At 48.0% G+C, this 22,926-nt stretch overlaps 1 protein-coding gene across 9 annotated transcripts in view; it reads left to right on the top strand.

The window, feature by feature from the left end:
* RBM44 (RNA binding motif protein 44) overlaps positions 1-22,926 on the top strand; it is a 1,911,902-nt gene that overhangs the window by 1,168,896 nt on the left and 720,080 nt on the right. For all 9 annotated transcript variants that reach the window (XM_078681327.1, XM_078681325.1, XM_078681323.1 and 6 more), the window contains one exon: positions 268-448. In XM_078681327.1, coding sequence (XP_078537453.1) covers positions 268-448 — 181 coding nt within the window. The remainder of the gene's footprint in view (positions 1-267; positions 449-22,926) is intronic.

The following is a 22,926-nucleotide window of genomic DNA, read 5'->3' as shown; positions in this document are numbered from 1 at the left end:
AAGCACAGTAGTTAAACATGTGAAAGTGTTAAAAATTAACATTACATTCTTCCCCTTACAACAGTAGATTGTGGCAAGCATACAATCTTTTGTTGGAGATTCATAGCAGCTAAGTTTAAAAAAAAAAAATTCCAATCAAACAGTCAACTTTTGGTTTGTTTTAAAATGGGACAGTAAGTACGAAAAAGCAAAATAATCTTTGAATTTGCCACTTCAAATATATCTTCAGTATCTCGTATGTGTAACAAACCTGATCTATATTTGCAGTGATTTACCAGGCAGTTTCACCGAAATGGGGTCTGCCCTCTCATCTACCCTAAACGACTTGAAAAAGAAGTATGACGCCTTGAGAGAAAAGATTTTAAGTGGCACACCCCTGGATGATCTACCCCAACTTTCCATAGAAGTGAAAAATAAGTTGTCATTCGCTGATTACGTTCCTGCTGAGGTACTTATTTTAGATCACTTTAATTTAGAAAACAAGTAATAGTGTTACAATTTAAGTTGATAATAGAGCTTCTGGCTCCAAGGTTTGTTGCATGTATGTTTGCTGTTAACACCACTGGAGTCAAGCTAGCCGGGCAGATGAGAGGTGTTACCTCGAAACCGGTCCGGTCCTCGGATGCTTGATTCCGTTCTGGGAAGGACATGGCTTTTGTAGTTCGGACTGGACTGTTCCCATGGGGCACTGGGTCAGCGCTGATTTGCATATCGCCATTGTCTAACCCAGGGTGGTGTGGAGTGGAAAAACGATGGATTTGGGCCCAGATCTTTGGACTGGGGTGAATGTGTGACATTGATCCACATTCTGTCCATCATTGTTGTGTTTGCAGTTACCGCTCTAAGTGGTGTGGCCTATGTGACAGAGGTAGTTGTGTTCATGGTAACATGCTTTTCGCATCTTCATAGTAATCATTTGTTTTTCTGAAGTATTGGATTAACAGAAAATGAGTCCATTTCAATCATTTTCTTTATTGGTAGGATGCGAGCATACTCTTTATTCCGCAGCCATTCGTCCGAAGCTCTCTGTAGATATTTATGGTCTCGATTAGCTGCCTGACGCTTTTTGGTTCTGTTGAATAGATGCAGTATTGCTGGTGCTGTTAATTATGTCAAGGCAGTGTCCTTATGCTGCAGTGCCATTTCGCAATCATCTTCATTAATAGTCACAGTTATGAAGCATCTTCACCAGCAGGATTTATTTGTAATACATTTTTAAAACAGGCCACTCAAGAGTAAGGTTCTTTCTTTCCTATATAAAATCCAAATGGAATTATAAACACATGTTGATAAGTCATAGTCATAGTCAAGAATCTTTATTCGGTGATTAAAAAACACCATAAAAGCACACATACATATACATAGATAAAAAAGACATTAAATATTAGTCAAGATCCTTGTACATAAATAATACTGTAAAAATACCAACATACAGGGCCATAAATTTAAAACAGAGAGTCCCAAGTCTTTCAATCCTCTCCCCTCGTCATCCTTAGTCGAACCGCCACCTTGATAAAATTCATAACACAACATAAGGTTAGCGGGTCAGAAGCTTTTTGCAAATAAACTAAAGCATCCCTGGCATGTTCCAATTGGGCTTTTTTTAAGATGTTTACTAGGAATCTACGCCTGGGCATAGAAAAATAGGGGCAAAGCAAGATAAAATGAAGGGAATCCTGCGGAGACCGGTTGTCGCAGCCGCAGGGTCCCTTCTGGTCAATTGACGCAGTGAAACCTGCTGGAGAAGCCAACATAAAAGGAAGTAAGTTCAGTCTAAGACGACACATAAGAAATCTGTCCTGTGTGTTATACACAAGATACAAATAGGGCTCCATACCCTCCACACTCTTCACCAAGTTATAAGCCCTCACAGACTTTTTCTCTCCTTCAACCTCAGCACGGCATAGGGTTTTCCGCTCTAGGAAAATTTCCCCTACTTGTTTCTTGTGCTGTGCTGAGATGGTTGTGGGGTTCCTGAAGAGGTTTCCGAACCCTAGATCTTCAAGAGTATTTCTCACATATTTAAGCCAGGGGATGCGCATGCAGTGAGTCCTACCCAAGCAGTCCAATAAAATTTCTCTGCTTAAGTGCGCATCTGGGTTTGCCCAGATTTTTAGCCACGCCACAATTGGCCTAAGTTTTAACAAGTCAACCAGGTATGGCCTCCCTAGCTCCCTATGAGCTATGTGTCCAGCAGTACTGGGTGGTACCCTCAGGATAGATTTCAGGTGTCTGTTTTCTTCCTGTTCAATTCTAGCAGTGTTCACAAAGCCCCAAACTTCTGCCCCGTAGCTTACTTTAGAGCATGTTATGGAGCCGTACAGGTTCATCACCTGTTCTGGGCTCCATCTGCCCAGCCTCCTACCATAACCGGCTATTGCCCCATTAGAGGCAATCATTTTATTACAACGTTCTGCCACCAAGGAGTTGAATTGGAGAGCACCATCAAAGGTTACTCCGAGATAGGAGAACGTTTTAACCTCCTCTAAACAATGGGTACCTATTGTGTAAGAGAATTTAGAAGAAGGTTTTTTGCCTGCCAGGAGCACGTATGACTTGCCTAAGTTGACAGATAGGTCCAGGTCACTCATAAACTTGACGAACCCATCTATCAGAATTTGTAGGCTTCGGGGTGTACGCGCAAGCAAGACCGCGTCGTCTGCATAAAGCAGGACAGGGATATGCCGCGTCCCAACCCTTGGGGAATCTGCTTTTAAGCCCAAAAGAGACTGCTCCAGATTATTAATGTAGAGGGAGAACAAAAAGGGGGCAAGAATACAACCTTGTCTGACTCCACTTTTACATGAAAAGGAGTCAGACAGTCCACCCTCCCTATTAAATCTTACTTTAGCCGTAGTATCGCTATGCAGCTCTCTTAATATGGTGATTAAACCACTCTCGATCCCCAAGCCTGCCATCATGTCCCACAACTTCCCTCTATTGACGTGGTCGAATGCTGCTGCCAGGTCCATGAATCCCATATAAATGGGTTCATCACTGGCCAGAGTGTATTTGGCAGTCAGCATATATAGGTTCAGGCATTGATCACTAGTGGACCTCCCTGACCTGAACCCATATTGAGTGTCCGAGAAGATGTTATTCTCTTCGGTCCACTCGGACAATCTATTCAGAATTGCCCTTCCCAAAAGTTTAGCCGAAACGTCAATCAGGGAAATAGGCCGGTAACACCTAGGGTCGTCCTTGTTGCCCTTTTTAAAGATTGGCACAATGATCGCTTTAGACCATGATGGAGGGAGACCACAAGAGATAGCGGTGTTTAAGACCCTAGTCATCAGGGGGGCCCATAGGTCTATATTGCTAAGAAAAAGGTCAGGGGGAATTCCATCCGGACCCGGGGCTTTGTTCTTAGTTAGACTCTCCATCCCTGCCACGATCTCCTTAAGAGTAAATACTACCGGGGGAGCCTGACTTGGGTTAGCTGATGGCTCTACAAGGGTGCCCGGTTCATGGTTGTACAAACTCCTAAAGTGGGTGACCCACTGCTCCGGTAGGATATTGGCCCCTATTTCCGGAGAATCATTTTCTAGAAAGGTCGCTTTATTAATGATTCTCCAGAACCCCGCTAGGTCCCTTCTTTCCCCTGCCTCTCTCAGATCTGCCCAGGCTTCTGCCTGCAGGGTGAGTTTCCTCTTTTTGGTCTCTTTTTTATATTTCTCTCTGCTTGCCCTAATTTTTTGTGGATCCCGTGGTTTTGACTTAAGAGAGCATTTCAGTTCCCTCAGTGCCTTAGAACAATTCTGATCAAACCACCGGGGATTGACCAGGTTACGTGTGGGCACATTGGACCTTAGTAGTCCGTCTATCAGATTTGCAATATAGTCGTACGTTTCTAGTAATCTTGGGCCCTGTACTTCCAGATCCAAACAGTCGTTTATGGCCCGCAAACCCTTATTGCTCAAGTTTTTATAAAACTTTACCCCATCTATTCTAGACCATTTCAGTCTCCTGCCTTGATCGGTGACCCTCTCCCCAATTAAACGGTGGACATTGGATCCAGAACCCGCCCTATATACGAGCATTAAGACAAGCGGGTTATGGTCACTGAAGCTGTTCCAGTCTATCCCTACACTAGTTACTTTGTTAACCAGGGATCTCGAAACCAGAATGTAATCTATAATAGATGAACAGCCCCTGCCCTTAAAAGTTGGTGGGAGTGTGCCGTCCGACTGTGGGTCTATCATGTTGATGGTATGCTCCAGGTCGTACTTAAGCCGAAGCAACCTAAGAGCCGACCCAGTAGGCGAGTGAGAAAAATGAGGCCCCTTCTCAATTGGGCATTGCGCCCAATCTGTGTTTGCTTTAATCAGTGCCGGGCAGAGGTGACAATTAAAGTCCCCCACCACAAGCAGCCCGTGTGATGGGCCCTTGTTCTGGGATATGATTTCTTGTCCTAACCTTTGGTCGAGTTCAGTCAATACCGGGGTATGATTATTTGCTATCTCGGTGTTATACAAGTTAAAAACAGAGAATCGTAACCCCTTTCCATGGAACCGAACTGCCTGGATCCCGTGTGAGGACCAGTCTGGGAAGGACCAGGTGCCTGGGAGGTCTAAATCTACATAGAGGGACAAACCACCCATTGCTCTCCCAGAACTGGATTTTCGGGCGGGAACAAAAAAGCACTTGTACCCCTGCAGATGGTAATTATTCTCCACAGCCCATGTCTCCTGTACACATATGATATTAAATTTTCTAATGTAGTCAACTCATTCCTTATTGTAAAATTTGCCCGCTATGCCAGCTATGTTCCATGAGATAAATCTCACACCCTCTCCACTCCATTCTGCGCCCCCCTGGTCCCTTGGTCTTATTTCCAACATTGGCCTTTGCATTGCCTGCTCATGTCCCCCTCCTATACTGTTTTTAGCTATTACCTCAAGTTCAACACACATTAGATCCCCCACACCAATCGCAGAGGTTTGCTGAGCCTTGAAACTTTGCTCCTCCAATGTTTCTACCAGAGCGCCCTTTTCTATACAACCCTGGGGGGTATTATCTGTTTGTCAATCGACCCCCTCTAGGCCATTCAGGCAATTGAACCGGTTGTAGGTATAAAAGGGTTGTTCTGGTCGGCCAGCTATCGGTCTGGGGTATAAGGCCTGGTGTCTCCCCCTCCTCCCAACCCTCTCCCAACTATCATAAGTTTGGGGTTGCTGAAATGGGACTGGGGTAATGGGAAAAAAGAACGACACATGGAGAGTTTGGATGGTGGATTCCCTAGATCTATTTTTCCCCTGACATATATAGGACACCGTACCTGTATCCCTAAAACTCACCAGTATACAGTCCCCTTTAATGGATTTTTGTGTTCTCCCCACCCATGGTACCCTTCTTACCATTATAATTTAATTATTGAAATGTGTCGGGAGGGGTCTGTTTATGTTTAACCACTTAATTACCCTACTTTTCAGGGCACAAAAGTCCTCCATTTCACCTTCCTCGAGTGGGGGGACACCCGCCATGACTACAGTAAAAGCGTTAGTCTCTGGGGGTAAATTAGGTCTACGTGGTCTCAGGGTGAGCTTCATTAAAGGGGTCGGGATGGTGTTATCTACCGGCTGTGCCGGAGGTACAGGTCCTGGTGGATGGTTGGGCATATTGGCATTAAGGGGTTTAGATGTTGCAGGCTTCGGCCTTAAGGGTTGTTGTGAGGGTGCCACATTCGCGGCTTGTAGAAGGACTGGATTGACAACACTATTTGCCGTCGGTTGAAGGACTACGGTAGGGAGAGTGGGATCTGGTTGCCTTCCCTGTCGACCAGCTGGAGTTTTCAGACTACCTAATGTGGCCTCCAGAATAGTTAGTCTGATCTCAATCTTTTTAATACTCTCGCTGATCGGCAATAACAGAGACCTTAGCAAAAATTCTAAATTTCCAAGCGGGACAACAGACAAGGGGATATTGGCAATAACAGCTCCTGTATCTTTTATCGTAACAGGAGCTGAATCCTTATGAGCAATGGGTTTAGGATGTAAATCATCCAGTGGTTTTTCTACTAACGTGGGGGTTTTTAGGGACTTGCCAAAGTCCGAATGAGGAACCTTGGGTTTACTCTTTCCTTGAACTCCCTTAGATTTCCTCCTGCGTTTATTGGGAGGGGGTCCAAAAGCTACTTGAGTGTTAGTTGGCTTGGATTTAGCTTTCCTAGTTTTGGGGGCTGGGGGGGGTTGGGACACTAAATCAATGGTCACCCTAGTTGGGCTAGGACTAATGGCTGGAGCTATACTCATGACTGCACCTGAAGAAATATTAGTGCAATCCCTCAGCAATAGTGGGACATCATCAATTTGAGACAACTCCTCCCTGGGTGTAATAAGTTGGTCTCCGAGGGGGGTATTTTTCATGTTGTCTATTGAGCGTCTCCGTTCTGCCCTTAGCCTGGACAGGTTACACTCTTTGTCCCCCTCCCCTACTGCCCGGGAGAAATAAGTTTCAAGAGTCCTATTTTTGACTCCGCCCGGTTTTAATGGGGTACTCTCTCTTGCCGGGGACGGCATGGTGTTCGTAGTGGGTTATACTCCGCAGGGGGTACTTAACCAGTAGTTGAGATCAGAGGTCGAATGCACAATCCAAGAGGGTAGGCCCAGCCCGGCCTCCTTCGGCCCCGGACGGCCACAGACGGTCCCGCCCTTGTCCCGGGCTTCTCCCGGCGCCCTCGCCGCGGAGGAAGCTGCACCTAATATAGGGGGAGGATGTTTATGGGGCGTGTCCAGCAGGGAGAGCGTCCAGGTGCAGGAAATGATGGCAGCACAGGGACTCCTGGGCAATGGAGTCCCTGATCCTCACCTGGCGCTCGCAGCCCTGCTCCCCGAGATTCCAGCAGCTCCCCTGTCCACAAGCAGCAATGGTGCGCCCTAGCACACGGGCGAAGCGGGACCCGCGGAGCGGGTACCGCGAGGTACAGCAGCAGAACAAACAATCCCAGCAGAACGGACCTCGCAGGGCAGAGCTCGCGCTCCCAGGTCAGTCAATGTCTCCCAAAGAGCTAGGGGCGAGCAGGCTCTTTTCAGCGGAGCTTAGGGGGCGTGTCCAGCAGGGAGAGCGTCCAGGTGCAGGAAATGATGGCAGCACAGGGACTCCTGGGCAATGGAGTCCCTGATCCTCACCTGGCGCTCACAGCCCTGCTCCCCGAGATTCCAGCAGCTCCCCTGTCCACAAGCAGCAATGGTGCGCCCAAGCACACGGGCGAAGCGGGACCCGCAGAGCGGGTACCGCGAGGTACAGCAGCAGAACAAACAATCCCAGCAGAACGGACCTCGCAGGGCAGAGCTCGCGCTCCCAGGTCAGTCAATGTCTCCCCATGTTGATAAACAATTAGGTTGAAAAGCCCTCTTTTAATTCCCCTTTCAAAAAGAAGTAAAAGAGCAGTAACTAGGGTCTGACCGGAGTAAACATTTGGGTGGAATTTAACATTGTCACTTGGGGGCACGCAGATACTCCAGTGTACAGCAGCATATGAAGCATTTAATTTGTTTTACTCAGTGAAGCAATGATCCCTAAACGCAAGGCTGTGCGTTTTGGGTTAACTTGAGGAAGAATCTTTTTTGGTCTATAAAAGCCTTTGCAAAGCCATTTTTATAAATGTAATTTTTTTTATCAAAAGGGCTGTCCGCTGCCTTTTGACACGGTCTGCCACCGCACCCCGTCAGCGCGCCTCCATGACACCGGAATTCAAGAGAAGGCCCTGGCCTGGACCACATCCTTCTTCTCCGGCAGAACCCAGTGCGTCTGCCTCCCACCCTTCCGCTCAAAAACCACCGAGATCATCTGCGGCGTCCCACAGGGATCTTCCCTTAGCCCGACGCTGTTCGACATCTACATGGCACCTCTCGCCCACGTCACACGACAGCACAACCTCAACATCATCTCCTAAGCTGACGTCACCCATCTGATCATATCCCTCACCGAAGACCCCCACACCGCCAAAGCCAACCTCCACAGAGGAATGAAGGCCATCGCCAACTGGATGGAGGACAGCAGACTGAAGCTGAATTCAGACAAGACGGAGGTCCTCATCCTCGGACCCACCCCATCAGCCTGGGACGACACCTGGTGGCCCGCATCACTAGGCACAGCCCCGAAAACCCACCGACCACGCACGCAACCTGGGGTTCATCCTCGACTCCACCCTCTCCATGACCAAGCAAGTCAACGCCCTCTCCGCGTCCTGCTTAAACACCCTCCGAATGCTCCGCAGGATCTTCAAATGGATCCCTCCCGACACAAGCAAAACCATCACCCAGACCCTCATCACCAGCAGACTCGACTACGGGAACGCCCTCTACTCAGGAACAACAACCAAGCTCCTGAGAAGACTACAACGTCTGATCCTCGACGTCCCCCGATGCAGCCACATCACACCCCACCTGAGAGGCCTACTCTGGCTCCCCGTCAACAAGAGAATCACCTTCCAACTCCTCACCCACGCAGACAAAGCGCTACACAACACCGGACCAACATACCTCAACAACCGACTCAGCTTCCACACCCCCCGCAACCTCCGCTCTGCCGCCCTCGCCACAGTTCCTCGTATCTGGAAAACCACCGGCAGCGGCAGATCCTCCTCCTACCTCTCCGCCAAGACCTGGAACGCTCTACCTACCAGTCTACGACAGACCCAGTACCTGCTGGCCTTCTGAAGACTTCTCAAGACCTGGCTCTTCGATCAGTAGTAGCCCCCCCCTGCCGCCCTCACCCCCCTACCTTGAGACCTTCACGGGTATGTAGCGCGCCTTACAAATGGATTGATTGATTGATTAACTTGTATCTTCTTTCTTCATTAAACCCCCTTCTACTAAAGTCCCTCATGCTATGTTTAAAATGTGTAAAGATGGACACCTTCACTAATTATCTTTCTTGTGGAGACTGTCTAACCACAGATTCCTCTTCTTTAGAATATTCCCAAGTAGTCAGACTGGATCTGGAAAATTTTGAGGATTACCTCTGCATGCCGGTCGGTGGCGCTGTGCAGCTCTGCATGGATGGAATTCCACTCTGTAAGTGACGCACAGGACCTATATAGGCGCCACTACCTCGTGCTGATGTCATTTGCATTTGAGGCTGTAAGCGTTCCCAGATGTAGAGACTTGGCAGCAAATTGGCTTTGACCAGTGTGCAGATAACTTGACTTGGGCTCTTATTAATGGATTGAGCCCAGGTTACTGAATAGGGAGTATGGACGGGTCGATGAAGAATCTGCGCTAAGATAGTCTCTTGCTGAAAGAGCGTTGCCAAAGGTAGGTAGCTTGTACTTCTGATAGAGATTTCTAACGCAGATTCCTCACCTTTTGAATAGATACCAGAGCAGTAGATTGTGGGTATGTAAATTGGCTCACACCAAAACTTTCTGTTGGACCGAGCTGGCGAAATATCCTTCTTGATCAACTTGATGTGCAGAGTAGTGCTTTCTGAATGTATGAAGTGACACCAACTTAGCCGCCTGGTATGTGTCCAGGACAGGAATTCCGCATTACAATGCAGTGGTCGCAGCTTTGGCCTAGGTTGAATGAGCTGTTAGATCTTCTGAAGACTGTTGTGTTGCCATTGTTGAGCAGTTCTAGATGCAGAGTACGATCCAGCAGTAGATGGTCCTCTTTTACATGGCCTTGCCTTTTTTCACCCCAGGGAACCCCACCAAGAGCTGACCGTCCACCTGGTGTTTGGTATTATCGATGTAAAAGATAAGAGCTCTTTTAGGGTTCAAGCAGTGGAGTCTCTCCTCCTCAGAGGGGTGAAGTAGAGCATAGAACAACGGCCGGTTGATGGTTTAAGCGATGTGGAAGGAAATCACACTTCAAAAAGAAAGATGCATCAGTTCCTGGTTTGCAACAGGGTAACACAGAAAGCCCTAAGCTTACTCACTCGCTGAGGTGATGGCAATGAGGAGCAGCGTCTTGATAGTGAGTAGAATCAAGGGACCGCTGTGAAGCGTCTCAAAGGGAGTTCACATCAAATATGTGAAGACCAAGTGAGGGCCCACTTATGCCTGGCAAAAGGAGAGGGGGAAAAACTAGTGATGAGAACTTAAAAAAAAAAAAAACACACACACAACCAGTAACTTAAATAATGAGGGATGGTTAAACTACCACAACACGGTAGAAAGGGCCAAAATATACCCATTAATTGTGCCCAAAGCATAGCCTTGCTGGGCAAGAGACAGGAGAAACAGTAGATGATCAGATAACATGGCCTGGAGGGGATCAGTCTGGCTTGTCACACCAAACCACTAACTTGTTCCAACCACCATCTTATACAGATGTTGTTGAGGTACAACTGGCTAGTAAGATGACATCTACCACCACCAGAGGAAGGTCAGAGGTGTTCAGCTGTTAACACTCATTCTCCATGCATGACGATGGAGATTGCAAAGGCCCGGGTGCAGAAGCCTGCCCTGTTGCGACTGGAGGGCAGATGTTTAAGCCCAGGAATGCTGGATTCCATACTCTCCATGACCAGTTGGGACCACTAGGATGTCTTGGGCCCGGTCATTCCTCATCTTTATAGCTTGGGACAGCAGTAGTTTCATCTGGAAGGCATACAGGATTCCTGAGTTCCACTCTAGGCAAAATGCGTCTCCTTGTAAGAGGCACCTTAAAAATTACAACGTGCAGAGTTGAAGACCTTGTGCGTTCTGAAGGGGGCACAAAGATCGCACCAATTTTCTCTCCATTTGCGAAAAAGACCTTGCTCCACCCTCCAGTGTAACTGCTGACCATGCGGGCTAGATATTAACTGCGGAGCTTGTCTTCAATGATTCTCTTAGGTAGTTCACCACTAGTAATATTCCATTATGGTCCAGCAATGTACAGAGGCATAGTGCCTCCTGCCCATGATCAGAAGCCAACACTCTCCTGTTTGTTGCTATACCACATGGCAGTGCTGTTGTCCATAAGCACCTACACCAGCCTCCCTTTGATGGACAGAAGGGAGGCTTTCTACTCCAAGCAGTCCTTAGCTCCTGGAGGCTCCACTGGAGACTAGAGCCCTCTGATCTCTACCTCTCCCAGAAAGCAGCACCAACCCAAAAGATGGACATAGGTCACCATTGTCAACTGTGGGTGGGGTAGGGAGAGGGGTTTCCTGCTGACAGAATCATGGTCCAGTAACCACCACTGCAGATCTTTTGCAATCTCCTCTGAGACCTGATAGTGGTCGGAGAGGTCGCCTTGATGTTAGGCCCACTGAGACTTCAATCTCACATCAGGGCCCCCATATGCCACCTGGCATGCTTGACCAGGTAGATGCAGGAAGACTTCAATCCAAGTACCCTCAAAGTTGACCTCACTGAGTTCCAGGACAGAGGCTGAAAGATTGGGATAATTGCCTAAATTTCCTGGACTCTTCTTCCTGTGGGAAAGGTACACAATCAAACTGTGTCCAGAAGGGCTCTGATGAAGGGGAGCGTGTGAGATAGGCTGGTGTGACTTCAGCATGTTCATCTTGAATCCCAAAGATGACCGGAGGTGCACTGGAGGTTGTTGACTAGACATCAGGCTGGATCCAGATACATTTAGAGTAGTACTTCTACGTGCCGGTAGGTGGCATCTTTCTTCTCTGCATCAGTGTAGTCTTTGCCAGAAATGACGTGGGCATTAACTATATAGCCCCCGGTCCCCCCCCCCTGCCCTGACACCATTATTTTTCTTTCTGCAACAATCATGGCAGATCTGGATATAGGAACCTCCAGTCAATTTATGAGTGACTTTTTTTGGTTATAACTCTAACAATAGAGGAAAAGGGGGGGTCTAGGAGCTGATGGAAGGTCCAGTGCCTGTGCTCCCATGAAAAGTATGAACCACTTAAGGGGTCACTGTTACTAAGAGAAGTTGAAAGACGAGTCAGTATGGCTCTTACTTTTTGCCCTTACACATCCCAAGGGATGTCATGCTTCATCACAACACCATTGCTCCTCGTCCGGTGGTGCTGCAATGCCCTACGTGTCCCCCAAATGGTTGCTTTTGTGGAGGTCTTTGAATTCTTGCAATATGATGCGTGTGAGGTACTGCTAATAGAGTGAATGTAAAATTGACTAGGGGATATCAATGCTGTGTCAATTTAATAAGTGGATTCCTCTCCTAAGAGGTGCCACACCTACCCATCCTCTCATAAGCCCATGTATGTGCCACACACACCCACGGGAGGAAAGGTAGGTCTGGCTCCTCTTAGCTATGGTCAGAACCTGATTGATGATAAAGCACCCTCTTGTTTTGATCCAGGGGGCTTGCCCCCTAACGTTTAGGAGATTGGATCACTAGTATGAGGATGTAACAGACAGCACTTCTATACTTTTTGAGAGGCCGCCATATACAGTCTTCTACTCTCCTCTTTTCCTTTCCTGGTCCTGAAGAAGCACTAATGATCTCCTCCTGAGACCACTAGGGGCTTCTTGAGACCCTCACGGGCGAGTAGCGCACTTTATAAGCCTCTGATTGATTGAACATGTCGACCCAATAAATATAAAACTTTCACCTCAAATATCGACAACCAGCTACTTAGGGCCATTAAAACCCTTCAGCAGCCTCTACTTTGTTTTTTACCCTTGACAGGGTAATCCACTTATTAAATTTACATAGCATTGATATACTCTAGTCAATTTTACATTAATTGAACACTCTACGAGCAGTACCTTACACGCATCATATGGTGAGAATTCAAAAGATCTCCACAAAAGCGACCCTTCGGGGGACCTGTAGGGCATTGCAGAGCTGGCCCTTGTTTGGTTCTGACTTTATTTGGTGTCAAAATTCTTTTTTGAGACTTTCTCCCAGTGTTTCAGGGATTTCCTCAACAAACCGGTGCGGTTTAAATCCTGTGGTTCCTGCCACAGACAGAAGTGTGACAGACCCCATCTGGTCTTCCTTTGGTGCTTGGAGCTCTACTATGACTCCAAGAATTGTGAGGACTGCCACACCTTGGATCCTAGGGTTCTGAGGTAGTGCTCCTTGAAGCTCCTGGTTGACCAACGCCGATCGACTCCACGGCGCTCCAGGTCCTAGTCATGTGGTAGGTTCAGACCCGTTCTCTCAGTCATTTTGGTCACTCGTCATTGCACTCAGTCCTTTGGTAAGTCCCATACAAAATTCAAGAAATCAAAGAAGTTGAAACGCTCTTCGACTTAACTGCATCGGTCAAAATTTTGGAAGAGCTACAGGAACAATATCACTCCAGGTTTCTCTCTCATGTGGAGCCTGCCTGTGGGTCCACTCCAGCGCCTCACAGACTTTGCCAGAGCTACCCATGCCCAACTCTGTGAGTTTTATAAGTCCAGTCAGTTCAACCCCTTTGGAGTGTCTCCGGGCACCAAGGGTTTAGCAGGTGCTCCCAATGGATGCCCCCTAGCGGGTCTTCCTTCGGCACCAGTCTGGCCTCATAGATCTGGTGTTGGGTCCGAAAAAGATCTGATTGTACGACCTCGACCTTCTCCATAGCCCGCTTCAGTGACAATGTTCCTGGCCCTGCCAACCTCCATCATAATGCTCCCCTCCAATAACGAGTCGGACCTGTGTCATTCGACACTGAATCTGGGACCGGCTGGACATCGACCTTCTGAGTTTGAGCCAGTGCTGCCTTCCTTTAACCGGCCTGGAGAGGATTATGATTAAGGAGGATCCTTATGGCTACAATGCCCTTAACTTGCATGAGGAACTGGCCAATGCTAGTGGTGTTGGTACCTCATTAGACACTGGCCTGGGCCGCCCTCCTAGTGTGTCTATGGAGGAAAGAGGCTCCTTTGTTATGGTGGTGAGAAGTATGGCTGAGGCCTTACCTCAGCTACCCTCAGTGGCAGTCGGGTCAAATGTCTTGACAGAGGTGCTTCAGCTGGGAGCCACTCCTTCAGAATGCCTTCTCCCTTTTAATTAAGCCCTCGCTGATGTCCTGCTGTTCTCCTGAGCCAAGTCCTGCACAGCAGCACCTGTGCAAAGGGCGATTGTCCATGGCCATCGCCCTGTCCCTGGGGGCCCAGCTTTCTTCAACCAGCACCCCTGAGAGCTTGGTTGTCCAGGCCTCCAACTTCAAAGTCAACCCTGGTGCATTCCCTTCCACACCACCGAATACGGAATCCAAGATGCTGGACACCTTTGTCAAGAGATTTTTCTCTTCCGCCAGCCATGCACTGCTGTCAGTGACCACTGCGTGCCTTTTTGGTCAATACACCCACGCGGTTTGTGATTCGCAAGTGCTGTCCATGGTTTCATAGGAGGCCCAAGCAATACTGTCCCAGGCTATTTCAGATGGCAGAGACTCAGCAAAGATCACCATTCGCTGCAGACTAGATACGACTGACATGCTAGGCAGAGCAATTGTGTCATCAGTAGCACTCCGACACCACAGCTGTTTGAGATCGACTGGCTATTCAGGGAATGTCCAGGCATCCCTTATGGACCTTCCCTTCGATGGCACCAGTCTTTTCAGATACAAGACCGATTCAGCTCTGGAGTGGTTGAAGTACAGCTGAGCTCATGCTGGATCCATGGGCCTCTCCATGGCCCCACGCCAACCCCATTCTGTTTTTACCCCCTTCTGTGGTTCCGGTAAGGTCTACCAACCATGTCCATTCCTGCCCAGCCACCAAGGCCAACATACTTTCCAGTCCATTTGTGGCTGCGGTTTCAAGAAACCTCTTGGGGGACAAGCAGCCAAAAGGTTGACTCAGTCCCCACCACCATCCCTTGCAGCTGCAGACTCCAAGCAACATTAGTATGTCCTCATATCAGCACTGGCACCCAGTTGGTATTCAGTCAAAAATTATTTTCTTTTGGCATGAGCCATAAAAGGAGCAGCAAGAATATAACATTTTCCAGATATTTAAAAGCTTTAAAAACCCAAAAAATTCCATTATTTAGAAAAGTGACAATAAATAATTTAAAAACCATTCCATTTTTAAAATTTTTGTCCTTGCCCACCACATATGACACAAAAACCCTAGAAACCGCAAATTACAATGTGCACGTCCGTATTCGTTTTTAAAAGTCTATAGAATTCCTTGCAGTGCCCAGAGCCCAAGTTCATACACAAGTTAATGAGCTCTTTCTGACGTAGTTTTCCGTATCCACTGCAGAAGAAGAGCACATGCAGGTCAGTCTCCTCCTTGGCTGAACAAGCAGGGCAGCCCAGGTCCCGCCCGGGTACCCACTGGTTAGTGTATGCATTGAGCGGGAGACAGCCATAGCGAAACTGTACATAAAGTTTCCTGGCCAGGGTTGGATAAATAACGTCAAGTACAGTCTCCAGCATATATGTACATTTCACATCTAGGAATATAGATAGCCTGGAGCCAGCCCTAGTATTGAGATACAGTTTGTCCATTTGAACATCCCAGTATCTCCTTATCAAAACCTTCCTAGTAATGGTTGCACAGGCTAATCTGGGATTCTCCTACAGAACACAAAATCCTAGAGCAATCAAACAATTTTTAACATACATAAGCCATGGAAACTTACTGTTCCCCGAAATGCTAAGTTTCTCCTCTAGCTCACTTCTATATACAGCGAGTTCAGGGGTAGCCCATATCCTTCGCCAAAAAAGAAGTGGCCTACATCCTACACCCTGGGTGATTGGTCTTACTCCTAGGTCCATGCGAAGTGGGAACAGAGGGGTGCTTACCGGGAGACCAACTATTTGTCTGAGAAATTTGTTTTCGGTGATCAGCATTGGATTTATATTTAAATGGCCCCACATCTCCGCACCATACAGCGTCGCACTTCTCACTTGTGTTTTTATAAATTTCTAAGACAGGGCTCATAGGTTTGTGATGGGTATCCCTGAAGACTTTGGCCAGACCCCCCGAGATTTGGGTTAATTTAAGATGCGCCTTTGTGACCTGGGGCCCCCAGGTAATTTTTTCATTTAGGGTGACCCAGAGGTACTCAAATTCACTAACCCTCTAGGGGTGGGCCATTCAGGTGGGGGCTGGGATAAAGCTTTTTCTTGGGGTTGAAAACCATGTATTTGGTTTTCTGAACGTTTATTTCCAACACCCTATTCTTACAAAAGAGTGAAAATCCATCCATTATTCTCTGTAGCCCCATAGGGGACTTAGACAGGAGTAGCGTGTCGTCAGCAAACATCAACGCTGAAAGACAGCCCGAGCCAGCTTCAGGGCATCGATGTTCTTGCATCGGCTCAGACTGTTGATGTAGATGCAAAATAAGGTGGGGGACAAAACGCACCCCTGTCTAACTCCCTTATTCGCCGAAATTGGAGTTGTGACATCCCCCCCTTTCCCATACCTAATTTTGGCATAATTAACTGTATGGAGCCGTATGATAATCTCTAGGAGATATAGGGGTATCCCCAGCTCCCTCAACACTCTCCACAAAGTCTCCTTGGGAACCAGGTCAAAGGCACTTGCAGGTCGACAAAGACCAGATAAAGGCTCCCCCTTCCAATTCTACTGATTTCCAATAAAGTAGTTGAAGCCTAAATATCTGGTCCATAGTCAAAGATTTGGTTTTAAACCCAGCCTGTAAATGGGACATTATTTTGTTTTCATACAGCCAGGACTGGACTCGATCAAGAATAATCCTTGCAAAGGCCTTTTGAGATACTCTATTCGACTGATGGGTCTACAGTTGGAGGGTTGAAAAGGACATCCCTTCTTAAATACTGGGATTACCTCAGCCCCCAGCCACGATTCAGGTAAATTCATCCCTTTTAGGATGGCATTGAAAATCAGCCACAGGTAACGGGCCCAGATTTTAGGCTCTTTTCTATATAACTCCCCTGCGACATTGTCAAGCCCTGCGGCTTTACCTATAGGAATTTTTTTATTGCAGTTTCTACTTTAGCCAAGGAGATTTGTGGGGAATCAAAATCTGCGGTGAGCAGCATGGAAGAAGATATAGCTACCCTTGCACCGTCGTCTACTGTTGGAGAATACAAGGCTTGGTAATGGGTGACCCAACTCTCAGCCGCTATGGTCACATCCAAGGGGATCCGACCCTCACTACTATCGGTCGCAACAATGTTCCAAAATGTTCTTGGATCCTTGGATTCCAGGGCTATTTTTAACCTGTCCCATTTATCTATTCCCCAAACAACCTTGGCAGAAGCAATACTTTTCTTATACTGGGCCCTAGCCGTTTTTATGGCACTCTGGGATTTATGTTTAATAGCCTCTATGAGAGTTTTCTTTGCCTGTTTACTGCTGATATTAAACCACAAACTCTTTTGTTGGCTCCTTTTGGCCCGCGGGCAGGGTCTATAAAATGCTTCTCTTAGTTTACAGCAGATGGAAGAATTAATGACCCCTAATCTACTGTAAGTATCAGGTAAGGCCCCATTGTCTACCAGATCTGACAGGGTCATTAAGTCAGGAATTATACTTTCATAGAGTAGAGCCAGCTTCACTTGACAGTTTTCCATCTGTGCCCACTTAACCTTTCTTTTGTTGTTTGAGAGGAATAGCCCATCCCTGGCACACTGATCTAAATCACTTGATCCCGTTTTTAAAGGGAACTCAAGGGTTGCTATCCGGGCATTATGATCACTATCATGCCTAGGTAGGATAGTAAATTCAGTAACAAAAGACCAACCTCTGGTTTCTAATAAAACGTAGTCCAATATTGACTCATGGCCAGCCCTGTTAAAGGTGTGTTTACCAGGCGAGTCGTAACTAAATCGACCCTTACAGGCGCGTAATGAATGTTTCAAAGTCAAAACCTTGATTTGAAGCGCCAAAGAAGACCAGGCCCTTTTCGGCGTTGAGTTTATCTCGGGAATAGCCCACACCTCGTCTTCTTCTCTACCGCAGGAGTCATCAAAGTCTTTTAGGGGTTAATATTGGCAGTTTAAGTCACCACCCAAAAGGATCAGACCATCTTTTGAATCGCCCGACATTACTATATCTAGATGGTCTGTTATTGGTGACTCCTTCCCATTTTTCACAGGCCTAGAAAACACATTGATCAATTTAATTTTGTGATCTTTGTTAAAGGACAGGATAAGGCTCAAAATGTCTGGCTCAGTTTCTTCTATTTGTGAGACAGTACATCCTAGATGGGTCCAATCCATATAATTAGCCCTCCAGATGGTCTTCCCTGCCCTTTTGTAATGGCTAGTTTGTAGTAGGATGCAAATCCTGGACGGATGTATTCCTCAACAGCCCAGGTTTCTTGGAATCTACCAGTGTTTTCCAGTCCGGGCAGTTCAATTTATTTTTGATGCCTGCAATGTTCCATGAAAGAAACTTCAATTTTAGACTGGGTTTTGATAGGGAAGAGGAGTTATTATGGGTCCCTTCCATAGCATCCTTATTTGAAACCATCAAGGGGGCCAACAGGGGAGGACAAGAAAAGTGGTCTGGGGTGGTTCAGCCTTGTTGGAGGGCCCATTTCCTCTATTCTGCAAATGCCCATTTCCGACCTCCAACTTGGCCAAAGCCGAATTTGGAGGCAGAGAAACAGGAGGTAGGGCTTGTACAGAGCAAAGATAAGCATCAATATGGCTGGGCTCAAATTTCGCTTTCTCGGGGTGTGAACTATCAGGTCGATACTGTTCACTAACTTTTCCCTACCCGCTTGAGTCTCCAACAGTCAGTCTACTTCATCTAAATGCCTAAATCTATTTTGTAGAGGTAGAGTAAACTGGATGGGATTTTGGTAGAAAAAGTTCTGTCCCCCTTGTGGGCGCACCCGGTGCCAATCATGTGTAACAGTACCCTGATCCTCGCCCCTTGTACCAACATTGTTGGGCACATAGAAGTAGGTAAGAGGAAGGTATCTAATACGTCCCCCTCTAGCTTGATGGTCAGAGATAGGGTATAAAAGATGTTGTGTAATGTGTGGGTTCCTTAGATTCACTATAATGCACTCCCCTTTGATATCTTTTGGTCTGTTTCCCACCCAACTTACTCTTCTAGTCAGCAGAAAACCATTTGCACTGACAAATTGGCCCCTGCTAGAGAAAAAATGTAGACATTTGTTTTTTTAGCTCGGTGTGTGATTCCTTTGCCCCTGGACTAAGAGATGTAACTCCAGAAAGAACTACTACATACGGAATTGAAGCTGGGGGAGCATTGGGGTAGGCAAATCCGGACTAGATGGTTTGTCCGCCACGACAAAACTGGGGGCAGTATTTGTGATAGCTCTTGGTCCGTCATCCTCCAAGTTCCTTCCATTTACTCTTTTTCCCATTGGGCGATTAGATTCCTTCTCTCTATGGGTAGTATTTTTCCCCCCGTCCTGGCCAGGGACACTTGCCCCTGTCTCTGATGGTCCTGAGCCCACCACCTCTTCTGGGACTGGTGGGCTGTTTCTGACTACGGTAGCGGATGGATTCTCATTTCTAGGCCCCTGAAGGCTAATTATTTCATCAACGTGCCCATGAATATGTGCCAATTCTTCCCTTACTATCTCTCTAATTTGTATTTTTAGAAAACTCAGCAGGGAGGGGAACCAGATGGGTTCTGAGTCACCCTTTTTTGCGCTTTGCCTCACCCTGCTTGCTAGGGTCTAGGCCACTCTATACAGGTTCTACAAGTTCTGCAGTCACCATGGGTGGTTTTCCTCTTAGTCCCAGCTCTTGTGTTTCTACTATTAGGCTTACAAGCGATGGGTTTCTTGGCTCCTCTAGTCAGGCCCCTTTTCTTCGCTAAAGTTTTTAAAGTAGTACCACTCCCTTATCTTGAGGAGTACTGTGGCAAAGTTGTTCCTGGGTAGGGGAAGGAAAATAAGAGGCAATTGAGGGGTTGGGAGGTGTGGACAATGATTGAAGGTCAGGGGTAAGGCATATCCTAGGCTCTGTACGTACTATTTCTGTTGCGACCACCCCTATCGCTCTTTGGAACATTTTATCAATGGATGTTTGGGGAAGAGGAGGGGGTACTGGTCATGGAGGTGTGTGGCACTGGACTTTGATGTTATGCTTCCCCATGATAAAATACACAATTACTTGCTGCAATACAGTGTTAACATAAATTAATAAAATAATTTGATTTGGCTGACATAAATGTTCAATATGCAATATGTACCAAAAAGGGAACACACTTGGTTAACCAAACAAGGGCTTTTGGGCTCAAGTTCTTAATAGCCTGTAACTAACAAGGTTCTTTGCCACCAGCTTTTAGTTATTAAATGTCCCTACCCTTGTGTCCAGGTACCTTTGTGGGTTCCAATTGAAATTTGCGCCAAGGGGGGTGGGCCAGCCCAGCCTCTTCTGGCCACTGACAGGCTACTACGGGCCCGCCCTTGGCCCGGGCTTCGCCTGTGCGCGTCCCGCGCTGCGGGAGTGCTGCTGGTGTTTAAAGGCGTGCCGGGAGGGTGACGTCACCTCCCGCGCCGAGTGGATCCAGGGCCTGCTGGGGGACTGAGTCCCACCCCAGCGTCAGGAAGCAAACGCCCCGGTCCTGCCTCCTGCTGCCGCTGCTGACTTCTAAGCCCCCGTGGGGCAGGAACAGGTAAGGAGTCTTAATGAGCACACCAGCCCAGGAGTTGGGTCCCGCGCTGCGGGAGTGCCGCTGGTGTTTAAATGCGGCGCCAGTAGGGTGACATCACCTCCCGCGCCGAGTGGATCCAGGGCCTGCTGGGGGACGAGTCCCACCCCAGCGTCAGGAAGCAAACGCCCCAGTCCTGCCTCCTGCTGCCGCTGCTGACTTCTAAGCCCCCGTGGGGCAGGAACAGGTAAGGAGTCTTAATGGGCACACCAGCCCAGGAGTTGCGCCCAGTTGGTATTAGTTTACTATCACTTGCCACATTGTCACTCCATAACATCAGACAAGTAGGTACTTAAGATTGTTCTGCAAGGTTTCTCCATATCTTTTCTACATACCTTACCTCCCATGCCATCATCTTTAAACGAGCTGAAGGAGGACCATCCCTCCATGGTTCATCCGGAAGAACAGGCTCTTTTCGCCAAAGGAGCCATCAAGAGGCTACAGGCATCAGAAGTACGACATGGTTGCTGTTCTTGCTGCTTTCTGGTGCACAAAAAGAACAGAGGCCTCAGTCCTATTTTAGACTTGCACACTCCCAATTTCCTCCTGAAAAAAGAAAAATTAAAGATGTTCATGTTAGCTCAGGTTCTCTGAAAGAGACTGTAGTTATAGATTGCTTACCTTTAGAATTACCCCCAAGCATCAGACTGGATCTGGAGATTTTTTCTTTAGCAGGACCCTTGCACGTCAGTAGGTGACGTCAGTCGACTCTGCGTCTGTCGTCCGCGCCGTGTTCGCCAGGATGACATCGGGGTGGTTATTTCGACACCGCCCCTGCCTGCTGTCATCAGTCCTTTCTTTTTTCCTCACCAGCCTAGCGCAGCTCTAGAGAGAGCTTGCCCCTTGTTCAATTTTTTACTAACCTTTTTCGACTTTGTGTCAACGCCTTTTTCAAATTTTCGACTCCTGGTGCACGAGGGATGTCCCTTCGCCGTGCCGGATTCAAGCCCTGTGACTCCTGTCATAAGCCGATGTCAGTCACGGATCCGCAACTCGTGTGCCTCTGGTTTCTGGAGCTCGACAACGACCCAAAGTCCTCCTCTGTCGGGCCATGAACCCGAAGTCTTTGCAGGAGCGGTCCTGAAAGCTTTTGGAGTCCAGGCAGTCGGCTCTGCGCCGTCCAAGGTTCCGGTCAAGAGGAAGGTCTAGGAACAGTCAGCGGAGCCACCATCACCATTTGTCTTCCAAATCTTCGTCCTCGGGTAAGTCGAAGCACAAGAAGGCGTCGAAGAAACACTGTCGCTCTTTTACAGGAGCCGGACCGTCCCCTGCCCAGCATTGAGCTTTTTACAAAGCGCTTCACAGCATCTTTGAGCAGCCCGACTCCGCCGCCACGCCTTTGTGCCAAGCGGACTCTACTGGGGGCTCTGGGTCTTCAATTCTGGCAGCTCCTGCTCCAGAGGGCCCCCGGGGATCCAGGCCTGGATCCAGATCGGCACCGGTCAACCTCACAATACCTTCCCCAGGTCCGATTGTAATGACAGTGCCACAACGTCGGTTGTGCCCCCGACCGGCGTCGACCCCAACCTCACCCCCGACTTGGACACGGCGAACGACCGACGTTGGTACTGGTGCTGCAGGGTACTTTTGTACCCTTGTTCATTCCTGGTGTTCCTTCCCGCCCTGAGTGGCAACCAGAGGAGGTGAGGAGGACAGAGGGGTTTGTGGACCCTTTGACTGACCAGCTTGAAGAGCCGGACTGGCAAGAGGAACTGGGTGATGCCAGTGCTCTGGATACCTCCCCTGACCATGGCATGTTCCCCCCCCCCCCCCCCTCCCCTCTGCACCCCCCTCACCCCTGTGGCTACGGAGGAGGGAGCTTCCTACACAGTGGTGTTGCGTAAGGCAGCAGTGGTTTGGGGCATTGAGCTTCCTACGTGACAGTCAGGACTAACCTCCTGCCGGAGGTGCTGCAACTGGCAGCTGCCTCTTAGGAGTCCCTTCTGCCTTTTAAGGAAGCCCTCAACGATGTCCTACTGGGCACTTGGTCCAAGCCCAACCCAGGGGCTTCTGTGAACAGGATTGTTGTATAGCTTTTTAGGACCCTAGTGTAATTTTCCCGATTCATGCCCCTATATAGTTATAAATCACCATGTCCTTATATAGGCATAGAAATCATAACCATCTTTAGACATAGCTTATGCAGTCCAAATACGGCATGGCTACTTCCACTAGTTAGGAAAATCCACAACGATTTCTTGGAAAACTAGGCTTCAGCAGTTCGGGACTTCCCCTTACTTGAATATTGATTTGTCCAAGAACTCATGGAGTTTTCAAAGAACTGAGACTCTTTGATGACGTTATTATGTCCAACCTTACGTCAAACTTGGCACCTTCAAGGTATAAATAGGCCCACACTTGCCCTAGCAAACACACGGTGGTTTGGAGCAGGTCGACTGTCTACTTGCCCGACGCATCCTGCTTCAGCAAGTGCCGAAGGAAGCCGACCCTCCAGCTGATGCACTGAGAGAGAC

The sequence above is a fragment of the Lissotriton helveticus genome, chromosome 3_1 (assembly GCF_964261635.1).
Source record: "Lissotriton helveticus chromosome 3_1, aLisHel1.1, whole genome shotgun sequence".
NCBI classification, from domain to species: domain Eukaryota; kingdom Metazoa; phylum Chordata; class Amphibia; order Caudata; family Salamandridae; genus Lissotriton; species Lissotriton helveticus.
Note: the sequence above shows the minus strand (reverse complement) of the source record. Positions and strands in the feature narration are given on the sequence as shown.